Raw genomic sequence first — 13,943 nt, forward strand, 5'->3', positions numbered from 1 at the left:
CTTCTTATTCAATCATCTAATTGATGTGTCATAATCATGATTTGATGAGTTATAGTGACATCGAAATCACAGTTTGATTTATAGACGGTTCGGTTTGTAAGTGGTTCGGTTTATAAACGGTTCGGTGCAAACGGGTTGCAGTTTGTTAACGGTTTGGTGTAAACGGTTTTTACCTCAGTTCAAACGGTTTCGGGTTGGAAACTGTTTCGGGTTAGAGACGGCTCGGTTCTTATACGGTTTGACATTATTCGGATCGGTTCAGTTTCGGATTTACTTAGATACTCGGGTCGGTTTTACAAAATCGGTTCGGTTCTCATTTGGGTCGGTTGGTTTCAGGCAGTTAAACGGTATCGGTTTGAAATTTGACAGCACTAATGAGTACAATATACTTATGTCGATTCACTTTTAAAATAATAGTCCTATTAAAATTAAACTCACTTTTGTAAAAATAAATTTGGTTTAGTAAAAATAATTTTAATTCAGTAAAAATGAGTAATTTAAAATAAAAATAATAATAAGGAAAATTTTTAAATTACCACCCAAATCACCCGTTTAATTTTTTATTTTAAATTACCACCCTTAAATTAAATAAATACTCAGATTACCACCCATTTTAAAAATCCGGTGGATTTTCCGTCTGCGGGCCCCACCTAACACTTATTTTGACCCTTTTGACTGATTTTTTCCCCGATTTTTCTCTTTATAAACACTCTCCTAACTACGATTCACATTTTTCTCTTTGAAATTTGGTAGAATTTGGTAAAGAAAATGTGAATTAAAGTATAGAGAGCATTTTTAAAGACAAAGATCGAGGAAAAAAATTAGTCAAAGGTGGGGCTTATAAACGGAAAATCCACCGGTTTTTTGAAATGGGTAGTAATCTGAAATAAAAAATTAAACGGGTGGTTAATTCGAAAATGGTTAATTTTTTTATAGTAATTTAAAAATTAACCTAATAATAATAATAATCATAAGGTAATTATTACAAATAATTTTTATTCGGCGAAAAATTTCCATTTCTATAAAAATAATTTCAATTCATTAAAAGTAAGGCGAAAAAACAAAGCTTTATGTTGTTGCAAATTAAGTGAATCAATTAAACTACATACTCGGAAATGAATAATATGACCTTTAGTTTCTATCACTAGTTATTCCTTTATTTATTTATTTATTTATTTATTTATGTATTACCCAAAAATTGTTGATGTACACTAAGGCCCTGTTCTTTTGAACTTCTGGCAGAGCAGAGCAGATTTCAGCAGAGCAGAGCCGAACCGAGCAGAACAGATTTTATTATTATTATTATTTTTAATCATAACAGAGCAGGGCAGAGTAGAGCAGATTGAAGCAGGACAAATTGAAGCAGAGCAGAGCAGAGCAGCTCTAAAAAACGGGGCCTAATACTACCTCCGTTAAATGTTATGTGCAACTTTGGAGTATTATTTGTGAGATATAAAATATTCCAAAGTTACACATAACATTTAACGAAGGTAGTATTAATGTACATCTAGTGTACACAAGAGGGGGCAATTACTAGGAGAAAACTTTTAGCTTATTTAAAAAAAGTTTTTACTAAGTTAATTGTGTATTTAAAAAAGGATTCAAATCTATAACCTATTGTACACAGACCCTCGGTCTTTGTAACTTGGCCAAGACTTCATTGGTTGAAATTTTTTTATGTTTGTATATTATAATAAGTCCTAGCAGAGCAAAATACAACTACTTATCACTGACAATTATGTTATCATACAACACAGATAATTATGTTATCATGAAGCAAGGTTTTGCTTTAGTAATGTTTGCTACTGGAACCCTAACTAGTATAGCTGACCCTTCCTCTGATTTCATATCACTGATAGTAGTCATTTCCTTATACTCACCTCTATTTAAGGGCTTCTTGGATCTTGAACTCGTTTGAGTGCACTTTCCTTCTGATTGTTTGGTATGAGCCAAGTTGTGGCCTTTTAAGGTTGATGTAGTACTCGTTAGAGTGCACTTTCCTTCTGATTGTCTGTTCAGTGGTTGGTTGTGGGTTTTTAAAGTTGATGTAATACTCGTTTGAGTGCACTTTCCTCCAGTTTGCCGTCTTTGAGGCAAGTTGTAATTTTTCAAAGGTGATGTATGGCTCATTTGAGTGCACTTTCCTTCCAATTGTCTTCTCTGAGCCAAGTCATGATTTTTCAAGGCTGATGGTCGTTGAGACCTCTTTTGGTACTTACTTCCCAAGATTTGGTCGTTATCTAAAATACACAAACAGAAGAAGGGTAGTCAAGCAATCATAATAAACCCAGTTTTAAGGATATATTCTTAACTTCTCATAAATGCAATCTAATATGCAACAGGCACAAACATAAAAACCACCTAAAGTACTAGGTAAACAGGAAAATTGAAAGCCATGCAAGTAGTTCATGGTCGAAGCACCTTAGGTAACAGGTCCAACATCACAAATATATATCAAGCTATGAAAAAATGTGATCATGTTTGTTTGATCTATGAACTGATGCACACAATGGAATAAAGGCCACGAGGTCAAATAATTTCACACTTGATGCATTTATGGTAGCAGATTATTGGCAAAGTTCTTCAGCGAGGAAGGTTTTCCAGGTACAAGGACTGATCAAAGAGCATCCCAACCAGCTTGGTTAATTATTAAGAACTTAAGGTTGTGATTCAGTACAAAGACTGCAGGACTGGTCACAGTCACAGAGCAGTGAAGCAACAGGTATCCAAGTGTAACAAAAAGGAATATAAAATAATGACAGTTAGATCCCAAAGAAACGAGATACCACATGTGGTACTATTATAAGTCTCTAACCAATACAGCCCTCCAGTTAGCACCATCAATTGATTGAGTCACACATGTATTCCTCTTATCCCTTTTATGCCTTTTAACAGTTGGATAATCTGTTCATACAAACACATATTTGTAACCTAAGCTTTCTCTATGAAGAGAATCCCACATAGGCTCTGAAATAAAGATTAAATTAAAGGATTAAATTTTAGTTACTGGTCCTCTTTTACCATGCATGTACTCAACAGTCACTACCCCTCGATATATATTGATCCCCGCAGTTAGAAGTATTCGTTTTTAAGAGTACTTAACCTCATGATCTTCCCAATAAAATAAAAAAAAATTAGTAGTAAAATAAAACATCCTTAATGTTAATTCATTAAGAACAAATGGTATTTATCATTGTGAACACTGAACAGAACTTATTTTCTAAAGATAAACAACTTCTTACATTAAGGGCAATATCTCTTTTTAAGTCATTTCTTAGCTCTTGTGTACAGTCCTAAATCAATATCTATTTCCAACCAAAATAAGTATAAATTCTCATTTAGTTCTCGTTCAATAGACAGTAATTTCTATAGAAAGTTACAAAAGTTGACATCAAGTGAGATCTTTCTACCAGAAAAGGTTGGTAGAAAGTAATGACATTAACTTCACAGAAAACCTTCCTAATGCAGCCAGACAGAGACAAATATATTCATACATAGAATGAAACTTCATTAGGAGAAAAATTGCACACCAAAGCATCTCAAATACTAGTATAAACTTTTTATGGAATTTGTTATCAAATGACTCTGAAGCTTAATAAACTTACCAGGGCTAGAAATGACAGCACGTGGTCTTGGGATTGAACTAGCTCTAATATGGGGTTTAATTCCATCTTCTTCTGCTCCACTCTTCTTTACAGCTGCCATTTTAAAATGAGTACCATAATTAAGAATTCCTAACTTTGTTAACAAAAACATTGAGCAGCTATGCAGTAAACACGGAACCTTACGTTTTGGCGAGGAAGGGGGTGGAGTAGTTGATCTTGAGATGTATGACATTGGTACCTTACAACTGATACTGATGAACGATGTTTAACTCCTTTTATAAGTGAATTACAAGAAACCAGCATGCAGTGAGGAAAATAGAGGTGCAAATGTCACAAAGCACATGAAGAGTTATGATCAAAAACTGCTTCAATCAAAATTGTATTTATAAAAAGATTTGACCTTTACAATACAATCAACGCACATATAACACTTTGCATGAACCAATGATGTTCACCATGGTAAAGAGGAATGCATGCAAGATCTCTAAACCATATACAACCAAGATATAATGAACCAAAGACTTTACCTATAGTAAATAAGACATAAGGATGCAGATAGATTAAAACATAAATAAATAAATAAGACCAAAGACTATACCTACAATGAATAAGAAATAAGGACATATACTGTTATAAAAATAAATAAATAAAAGAGGAATGTACAATCTGAAGACACAACTCTTCAAGCAGTACAAAGTGTTGGTTAGCTTAACAATAGATAGACAAACAACTTCTCTCTGTAGCAAGAAGATGCCTCCACAACTTTTTATATGCATTTAATAGACATCCCATTACTTATAATAATACCCAAAAAACCTTAAGGAGGCCGGCCCCTGACCCCCATAGACAAAATGCACCCCTGCTTGTGGGGACCATAACTATCACACCAAAGGGAAACAGTTGGATCTGGCTCGCCTCAGATGAATATAGATAACCAAGAAATTACAACAACTTTATTAAGACACTTGCTTGTGAAAAATTGCTTTAAAGTAGCCACAATTCCACATTCTAGCTATAGGGTGTTGGGGTCAAAGTCCAGAAGGAAATTGATGTATCACATCTCATATGTAGCTGGAACAAGAAGTTTGCGCGGACATTTAAGATTAAAAATGGAATTCAAACAAGGTAAAGAATCTTCGATAAGAAAGCTAGACGAAACAGAAAATTATAAGGATTAATCCATACAGATACCTCAGCACCATGAATAAAGAGAAGCAACCAGTAATAAGGTACATGTGAAGCAAAATGTAGACCTTAATATGACCATCCCAAATCTACAGTATTTCTAAATTGATAGAGCCACTATAGCTCAAACCAAGACATGAGAATTTTCAAAACTTGGTTAATTAAGTTCTGTTGTGGAGGATGCAGTCAATATCAAGGATCAGGGATTACAAAAAATTGATTTAATGCTAGATACTTGTCCAAAGTTGAGGAACAATTGCTCAGGAAAGAGAGCCAGTGGAGACTAGAAAATCGGGGCTGGCTCAGCTCAAAAGGTCTAAAAGAGAGCATTAGCTTTGATCTCAAAGTTTGCATGGATCAAGTAATCGTCAAGCTTCTGTACATGGATGACAAGATTTACTGGTGAGGTACCCACAGGATCTTTATGTCTTCTATATTCCTTTTGTAACACTAAGTCTTTTAAATTTTAATAAAACTATTGGAAGGAAGCACCCCAGAATAGATAAGTTCCTTGCAGGTAACTTATATTCTTATGCCTGAAGATTTGAGCTCTTAAAGTAGTTTATATATGCAGTAATGGGCTTTGACATTTCTATTCCTAAAGATGTTATTGCCCATAAAGGAGATAATGCTCTTTGCTACCATTTTTTCATTTTTATGCTTACAGCCAGTACAGGGGTTGTTGAATAATTTAGAGTATTGTGGACTAATGATGTTAATTAATTATTACTTAGGCAATGGTGTTGTAATTAATTAAATAAGATTATTAGAGCAATTTCCTTGGTTGAAAGGAACAAGAGCCTCGGTGAAGAGGAAGGTAACACAAAAAATAAGAATAAACTCATAAAGAGTAGTGTTGTACTGCCGCCCGATCAGCCGCCCAGTCAGGGTGGCGCTCGCCCAACCGAGCACGAGAAGGTGTCAGATTTCGTCAATCAGGATAGCCCGATCGGGCGGTGGCCGGCCCGATTGGGCGCGGGTCAAATGCGATTTGTGAGTGACGGTTATTCTCGAAAATCTTGTACGGTTTGGCTTTGTTTTGGTTCTAATATAAATATGTTCATTGGGAACATATGTTGACAGAGGGTTTTCAAGAAGAAAAAATCAGATTCTCTTTTCTTTCTTGAGATCATTTTACAAGTGTTAATCATCATCATCATAATTACCAAAGTTTGGTTACATTAGATCACAAACATACTACACACTGTTGTGATTGTCTTCGTTGTATCTCCTAGTAATTTCGTGATACCCGATGTGTACATTCAGGGTCGAAATATTACTTTGAGAAACTGATTTCGTTCAGGCCTCAAAGTGTTAATTTGTCCAATTTCGTGTTATTATTGTGACCCGATAAATCAATTTCCCCAACAATCCAAAGTAATATTTCTACAAAGATGTCATGGTGTAAGAATTGTCTTGCAATTTCCATAATTTGGACAAATTAAGAGTAGTTTTACGAAGATGGTAAAAGTTCGTAATTGCAATTTTGGTTACATCTCTTGGAGTGATGTTTGTTCTCATCCCCAAAGTCAATGGTGGAGGAAGACAAGACGTTGAAGGAAGAGAATTAAGCAGGATAACGGTTTGTTCGGTATCATTAAATTTATGCAATTCGCGGTATTTTAGTATTGTGATTATCCATGGCGAATTGGTTAGTATTTCTATCTAATTCTCTATATTGTTATTTTTATTCATGCTTGAAATGATGAATGGTTTAGTTCATTGTTTGATTATTTATTTAATGATTATTTAGCATGGAAGATTTATTATCAAATATGTTTTTATTTGATGATGATTTTTATGGAAGTATTGACATGTATTTATTATGTTAATAGTTATTTAATATGTAATTTGTATTGCATATGTTAATTGTGATTCATGGATTATTGACTATCGATGGTAATTAATGTGGCAAAAGTTATGCTTTAATAAAGTATTTATTGGTCTATGCATGGTAAAAGATCCGTTGTAGTTTTCAATGGGTTATGCGGTAATGATTTTTGAGGTAATTTTTAAGGTAATTCAAATGTCTTGATTCAATTCAAGTAATGCCCATCTTGATAGGCCATGGACAAATTAGTATGGATAGTATAGTATATACTATTGTTTATTTAATTTATTCATTTTTGACTTTATTGTTTTATTTTACAAGATCATGATTTATTTTATGTTTTTATGGTGTTGATGTCTTGTGTTATATTTTCATGCTATTTTAGTTGTATAAGTGTATGTATATGAAACAAATTTGATGGCAATGAGGAGTTTGTTTAATTTGTATATATGGTGCATTATTTCCTATGCACGCATGAAACTGATTTTGGTTTATAATGAGTGAATTAGATGTATTTATCTTTCTTGATGACCATATTTTGGAGGAAGAATTTAATTCTTAAATGTCATGATGAAATGATAGATGTTTTGACAAAATATTGATTTATTTTGTTGGTTTAGATGTGTCATGTGATGTTGCGATTAAGCAAACTCAGTTATGACGTAATTATTTTATTTCATTGGTGTTGTCATATAATTGATGTTTATTTATGTTTAAATTCTCTCATTTAAAACCAATGTGAAAAGAATAATTTATTACTTGATTAAATGCATATATGTTTTCATAGCACACTTTCCTTAGGCAATATGAAGTTTTTAGCAACTGTCATTGATGTTTTTTCAAGATGTTGCTATGTTTATTTTAGTGTATTCTAAGGATAAAGCCTAGACATATTTAAAATCTACAAAGTGAATAATAGAGTTGCAAACTGACGGAAAGTTTAAAAGTTTAAGAAACTATATAGGAGGTGAATACTATAAGCCAAGTTATTTCCAATCTAGAGGTTTAGTACATGAATCTACCACGGAATTTACACCATAATAAATTGGTGTAGCGGAAAGAAAGAATAGGACACTAGAAGAAATGCTTAATTCTATGTTGTCATATTCGATTTTAAGTGATGGATTTTGGGGTGAAGCCGTTTTAACGGCATTTTACATGTTAAATCGTGTTCCCAATAAAGGAAAGGATGTTACCCCATATGAGCTATGGTACAAAAGGAAACCAAACTTGAGTCATCTCAAAATTTAGAGTTATATGACAATTGTAAAAATGCTGGAACCTAAACGTAAAAAATTAAATTAGGTGAAAGAGGAGTTGGATGCATTTTATAGGATATGTGGAACATAGAAAATCCTATAGGTTATATGTAATAGAGCAAAATGACTTTTGGTTGGTTCACACCTCCATTGAGTCAAGGGATGCATGGTTTGATGAAATGAGATTTTCTTCAATTCCTAAATCAAAGGATGTAACTCCGAATACCAATGCAGAAAGTTTTGATAAAGATTTCATTGATAAAGAGGTGGATGACCAAACTCATTTAGAGGAGGCATTTACATCATCATCACAACTAAGGATAAGAAAGAGGGCAAGGAAAGGAAAAATCTTTGGCCTGGATTGGATTTTCATGTGTACTTCGTTGAAGGATCAAGGGATGAAGTTTCACTACAACATCCATACATTTTAATGTGGAAGATGATTCTTTAACATATGATGAGGCTATGAAGTCTCGGGATGTTCCATTTTGGAAGGAAGTTATTAATGATAAGATGAAATCTATCATGGGAAAAAACACTTGGGTTTTAGCTAATTTACCGCCTAGTTTAAACTAATAGGGTGCAAATGGATCTTCAAAAGAAATTGAGGATTGATAGAACTGTAAAAGGTTCCAGGCCCCGTTAATGGCATAAGGTATATGCACCTGTAACTAGAATCTCAACAATTAGATTGTTAATTGCATGCGGCAATTAAAAATCTAATGATCCATCAAATGGATGTCATGACAGTGTTCTTGAATGGAAATCTAGAGGAAGAGGTTTATGTGCGACAACCGGTAGAGTTTGTTGTGGAAGGCCAATAGGCAAAAGTTTGCGAGTTATTTAAATTGATGTATAGGCACCTAAGCAATGACATCAAAAGTTTAATGGGTAGTGTTGTCTAATGGTTTTTAGGTAAACAATTCAGACATGTGTGTATAGCAAATTTTATGACAATGGTCAAGGTGTCATAATTTGTCTATATGTAGATGACATATAGATCTTTGAATGGAACGGATTTGTCACAAGTTGAAACGACAAAATTTTTCCTTAGTTCATAGTTTTCCATGAAAGCATGGGAAACATGATGTCATTTTGGGCATAAGAATAAAGAAAGAAAGAAAAAGGAAAGTTGATCTTGTCACAATCTCATTATATTGAGAAAGTGCTCAAGAAGTTCAATGTTAATAAAATTTCGACCTTTCTTTATTCAATACCTATGGATCCTAACATAAAGTTATTACCTAGTAATGTTAATGCAGTTTCACAACTGGAATATGCTATAATTATAGGATATTTGATGTATGCCATGATAAGTACTAGGCCGAATATTGATTATGCGATTGGTCAATTGTAGTAGGTTCACTAGTAATACTAGAATGCTACATTGGCAAACGGTTCATTGTTTGTTGAAGTACTTGAATAAAACCATGGATTATTCTTCGGTCAATTGTAGTGGGTATTCTTCGGTTGTTGAAGGTTATTCGGATGCAAGTTGGATCTCAAATAGAGATCATTCATCCACAAGTGGATGAGTATTCCCATATGGGGGAGGTGCCATTTCATGGGCATCTAAGAAGCAAATTAACTTCATCACGGATTCTATAAGACATTAAAGTTCGTTGCATTACATTCCGCTGTTAAAAAAGCAGAATAGTTAAGGGTTTTAATGCATGATGAGATTCCTTTATTACAAAAGCCAATATCACTAATAGTGATGAATTGTGATAACAATGTAATTTTTGGCTAAGGCATATAGTCAAGTGTAAAATGGTGAGTTAAGGTATATTGGTGTAAGGTATAGTTACATCAAGGACTTAACAAGGAAGTGTAATCACTATTGTTTATATTCGTACGAAGTTTAATCTTGCCAATTGCTGAAAAAGCATGGGTAAGAGATGTTAATAAAAGGATGGCAATCATTTTAGATTGGAGCCCTATGGTAATCACAATTAGGAGAATCTCAACTTAACGCCCAATAAGACGTTGGGTCTTAAGTTCAATGAGATTAATTCTCTTAGATGATGATTGGGAACTTGTTTAATCATCCAAGGTTAAGTTCCGGTTTTACTGTGATGAAAAGAGGTTGTTTTAACTTAATACAATTCCTGATATACTGCTCGGTCACAAGAGCTAGTTGGAAGTCTACCTATATAAGACGAAGTTTATCCGCTTCAATAAGCTATTGGGGCATAGCTTTGAAGTACTTACGAAAAGATAGGGACACATGGCTTTACGTGTCAAGTATTAATGTAATCAAGTAATGTATCTTGTGTGTGTAATATCTTCATGAATCCAATATGTATTGCTTTTGGTTCAATCGTTTTACGACACCGAATGGATACGGGTTCTTGGGATGTATATTGCACTAAGGGGAAGTTTAAGTCTTTGTACACTTTCAATTATGCACGAGATTATCTTTATGATGATGATGTTTTGCAAAGAGTCTAGGTTTATACTCTAAGGGGGCGTTTGGTATAAATTCCGTAAACGGAATGGAAATGATTTATATAAGTAAGGGAAAGGGTAATGATACACGTTACCTTTGATATATGTTTGGTATCTTTATAAAATGGAAACAAATTGAGGAGTTTATGATTGAGGAGGGAAACACATTTTGTTTCCACTAGTTGGATAAGGATAACAATTTGGGGGATTTTGTTACCCTTTGGAAACGGTATTTGTTACTTATAACTCATACCAAACTAATAGAAACGGAAACACTTATTTGTTTACGTTTCCTATGTTACAAATTTTCATACCAATCACCCCCTAAATGGGGGAGGATTGTTTAATAATTTAGAGTATTGTGGACTAAATACATGTTAATTAATTAATTAATTACTTAGGCAATGGTGTTGTAATGAATTAAATAAGATTATTAGAGCAATTTCCTTGGTTAAAAGAAACAAGAGCCTCGGTGAAGAGGAAGGTAACACAACAAATAAGAATAAACTCATAAAGAGTAGTGTTGTACTGCTACCCGATCAGTCGCCCGGTCAAGGTGGTTCTCGCCCGACCGGGAGCGAGAAGGTGTTAGATTTCGTCACTCAGGATAGCCCGATCGGGCGATGGCCGGCCCGATCGGGCGCGGGTCAAATGCGATTTGTGAGTGACGGTTATTCTCGAAAGTCTTGTACGGTTATTCTCGAAAGTCTTGTACGGTTTGTCTTTGTTTTGGTTCTAATATAAACTCAAGGCTGCTTTACTAAAATACATGAGCATCATAAATCTTTTGGTAGCTAAATCATATTAGAGGGTTGCTTTTTGTGTTGTGGACAGGATATTTGAGTCCTACAAAAGTTATGTTGCTGAAATAGAAAAAGGTTATAATTGGCAAGTGTATGAGTCTATTAGAAGTTCTCCCCTCAAGAGTTAAGGCTTTAAAGAGAAGAATCCATGATTAGAAATTCATAATGCACAATTTTGTTAAGGCTTTAAAGAGAAGAATGCATCATTTGTCCATGATGAGTCTCTGCTCAGTGTTTCACTCATCGGTCTTGTATGTAGAGCTCAAACATCACACTTCAGATCAAAATGCCTTGTTTGAATTCCAAAATATTATTGAAATTGGATTCACTTTGTTGCATATAAGAAGAGATGTGTTACGAGGATTCAAGTTTGGTAAGATAAAAATAATTTCCACCAAATCACAAAAGCGTCATTCAATTATGTTAAATTGATGCATAACAAGGCAAGCATCCAAATTTAGATGACCAGAAATCTTCTCCAATTACATAAAAATCCTTCTGTTCTTATTAATTTGAACTACTTCCTTCACATGTATTTTTTTTCCGTCACATTTATGTCACATTTCAAGACACCCAAGCAAAAGTGTGCATTTTCAGGAATTCCTTAAAATGATAACAAGGTATAAATGAAGTATTTTACATGGTAATGATTCATTACAAAAATGGAAAGGAGTAAATTAAGATACTCCATGTTTCATATGATGACAACATTTGGAAAAACAGATAACAGTCCATAAGGAGAGGACATTTAGCTGATTATCTGCCTTATATATTTCATAGATGTAGGCATAAGGGTAACTAATACAACTGCCAACAATTTGTCTAAGACTACGGCTAGTACAGAAATTACAGAAAGCACCTGAAATCAATCTATGACATTGATTTTGAAACGAATCTATGACTTAATTAAATAACAATATAATCACTACCAAAAAAGGGAAAAAGAAATTTAACAGTAAAATTTACTAACATGTACAAGTCATTCAAATATGGAAATCAGTTATCCAAAGGGTCCAACTAAAAACAGCTTGTTCAAAAAAAATTACTGGATTAACCGAGAGCCAATATATACGATATTATACTCCGTGACCAGTAATAATAAATAAATGAAACCCAAATTTGGAATACCAAAATGCAAGATAACCCACTCTTTTATAAGATGTTATATTTTTCAACATCTTTAAAAACTTTGATCAGAAAATTTTATAATTTCCCTTAACATCCTGAATAACAAATCTATGAATACTATCACCAAATAAATTTTTAGTACTCGTAATTTAGTATAGTTCATCAAGGAATTAAAGCAAATCTTAATGAATGTAACTAAAGTAATATTCATAAAAGCTAAAAAAAAAAAACACTTACGGTGTGTTTGGAATGAAGAAAATAGGGGGAAAAGGAAGAGAAAAAAAATACAGAGATGAAATATCTTTTATTTGAATAACAAATGAAGAAGAAAGGGAATTAGAGGGGAGAGAAATAGAGGGATTAAATTGTAGGAAATTGATCCCTTCATCAATGGAGAGATTTGGAAGGAAAACTCACCATTCCTCCTTTCCCTCCCCTCCTCTTTTCCTCCTTCCCCTTCTTTTCCTTCCCCTTTCTTTATCTAAGCACACTGTTAAAACATCTGGATACCAACTAACTTAGTTGGTTCATTATAACTTTTTAAAGTCTTGTAGGCGGTACCCGAAAAAAAAAACACGACAATCGAGATCGAATCCTGCCCTTTGTTACTCCACTACACACACATAGAAGATAAAATACACAAGTTTAACAAGGTAATTAAGAGGTCATGAGCAATACCAGGAGGTGTAGAATCGCGAATGGAGAGAGAATTAAAACCCTGTAGTGGACTTCTGGGGCTATCATCCTGCTTTACAGCCCTAATTTTCACCTTTGGATACACTTCCAAAAATAAATAATAAAAAATAAAAAACAAACAAATTAGTATAATTGTCATGTAGCCAATTCAAATTTTCAGCTTCTTTTAAAATTAGTACTCGTATAATTGAGTTGAAAAAAAAAAAAAAAACCTAGTATAATTGTCATGTACCCAATTCAAATTAGAACAAAAACACATCAAAAGTTCAACTTTTCCCAATAATTACCAAAAGATGCCAAAAAAAATTGTCGTTAAAGTGCAATGATCATGAAAACTTATGAAACAAAAACAAAAATTTTAACATAATAAAGTAAACTTACTGATGCGAGGAATTGTTAAGCAGGTTGCTGTTTGAGCATGTGAAAGAATATATTGAAGGAAGTGTATGTACTACGTAGTTTTTCTTAGAGTTTCTAAGAAGGTTGACCTTTAAAAAAAAATAAAAAAAACGACAATTGTATGAACAAAATGAATGTTTGATGGAATGAAAGAATTAATAAAGGTCTTTGATTGCGTAACTGAAAATTGTTTTCATGACATATGTTAGGTGAATATAAAGTGATTCTTGCGCAAATGGAAAGGAACAAGGGAAGGGTCAACTTTTAAAATTAGTGGGTGGGTATTGAGATTTGGAAACCAAACCCACCAGATTTGAAACCATTCGTTTTGAACTTTAACCAATCTGATTTGACTTGAAAAAACTTATTTATAATTATTACTAAAGTTAAAATCGCTGACATCATCTTTGTACACATGTCATTATCTAATTAAAAAATTTCCCTACAAAATTGATTATGATATCATTTTTTTTTTCAATCATTTTTTTTCAATTTTTTATCTTTGCAACAAATAAATACAAATTCTTAAATAGACCTGGTTCACACTAATTTATTATGGACCACTAACATTAGAGAAATTATAGTTTTT

At 33.2% G+C, this 13,943-nt stretch overlaps 1 protein-coding gene across 3 annotated transcripts; it reads right to left on the reverse strand.

The window, feature by feature from the left end:
* Window positions 1-1,516: 1,516 nt before the first annotated feature.
* LOC145630764 (uncharacterized) lies at window positions 1,517-13,579 on the reverse strand. Of its 3 annotated transcripts, XM_081682935.1 has the most exons (5): window positions 13,337-13,579; window positions 12,938-13,039; window positions 3,789-3,877; window positions 3,606-3,698; window positions 1,517-2,240 (listed from the first exon to the last, which is right to left on the reverse strand). In XM_081682935.1, exons 3-5 carry the CDS (start codon window positions 3,835-3,837, stop codon window positions 1,762-1,764), a joined length of 621 nt encoding a protein of 206 aa, XP_081539061.1. In that variant the 5' UTR covers window positions 3,838-3,877; window positions 12,938-13,039; window positions 13,337-13,579; the 3' UTR covers window positions 1,517-1,761. The 3 variants fall into 3 exon arrangements, 2 of the variants coding, with proteins under 2 accessions (XP_081539061.1, XP_081539060.1); XM_081682934.1 differs by lacking the exon at window positions 3,789-3,877; XR_014112237.1 differs by lacking the exons at window positions 3,606-3,698; window positions 3,789-3,877.
* Window positions 13,580-13,943: the final 364 nt, after the last annotated feature.

This window comes from Chenopodium album, chromosome 5 (genome assembly GCF_948465745.1).
Source record: "Chenopodium album chromosome 5, dcCheAlbu1.1, whole genome shotgun sequence".
Taxonomy (NCBI): Eukaryota; Viridiplantae; Streptophyta; class Magnoliopsida; order Caryophyllales; family Amaranthaceae; genus Chenopodium; species Chenopodium album.

What these genes read in the sequence shown, in the direction of transcription:
- LOC145630764 (XM_081682934.1), bottom strand. An exon ending in TCGCGATTCTACACCTCCTG is followed by an intron (nt 3,699 to 12,937) that starts GTATTGCTCATG and finishes TTAAAATGGCAG; the next exon opens with CTGTAAAGAAGAGTGGAGCA. An exon ending in TGCTGTCATTTCTAGCCCTG is followed by an intron (nt 2,241 to 3,605) that starts GTAAGTTTATTA and finishes TGTGTATTTTAG; the next exon opens with ATAACGACCAAATCTTGGGA.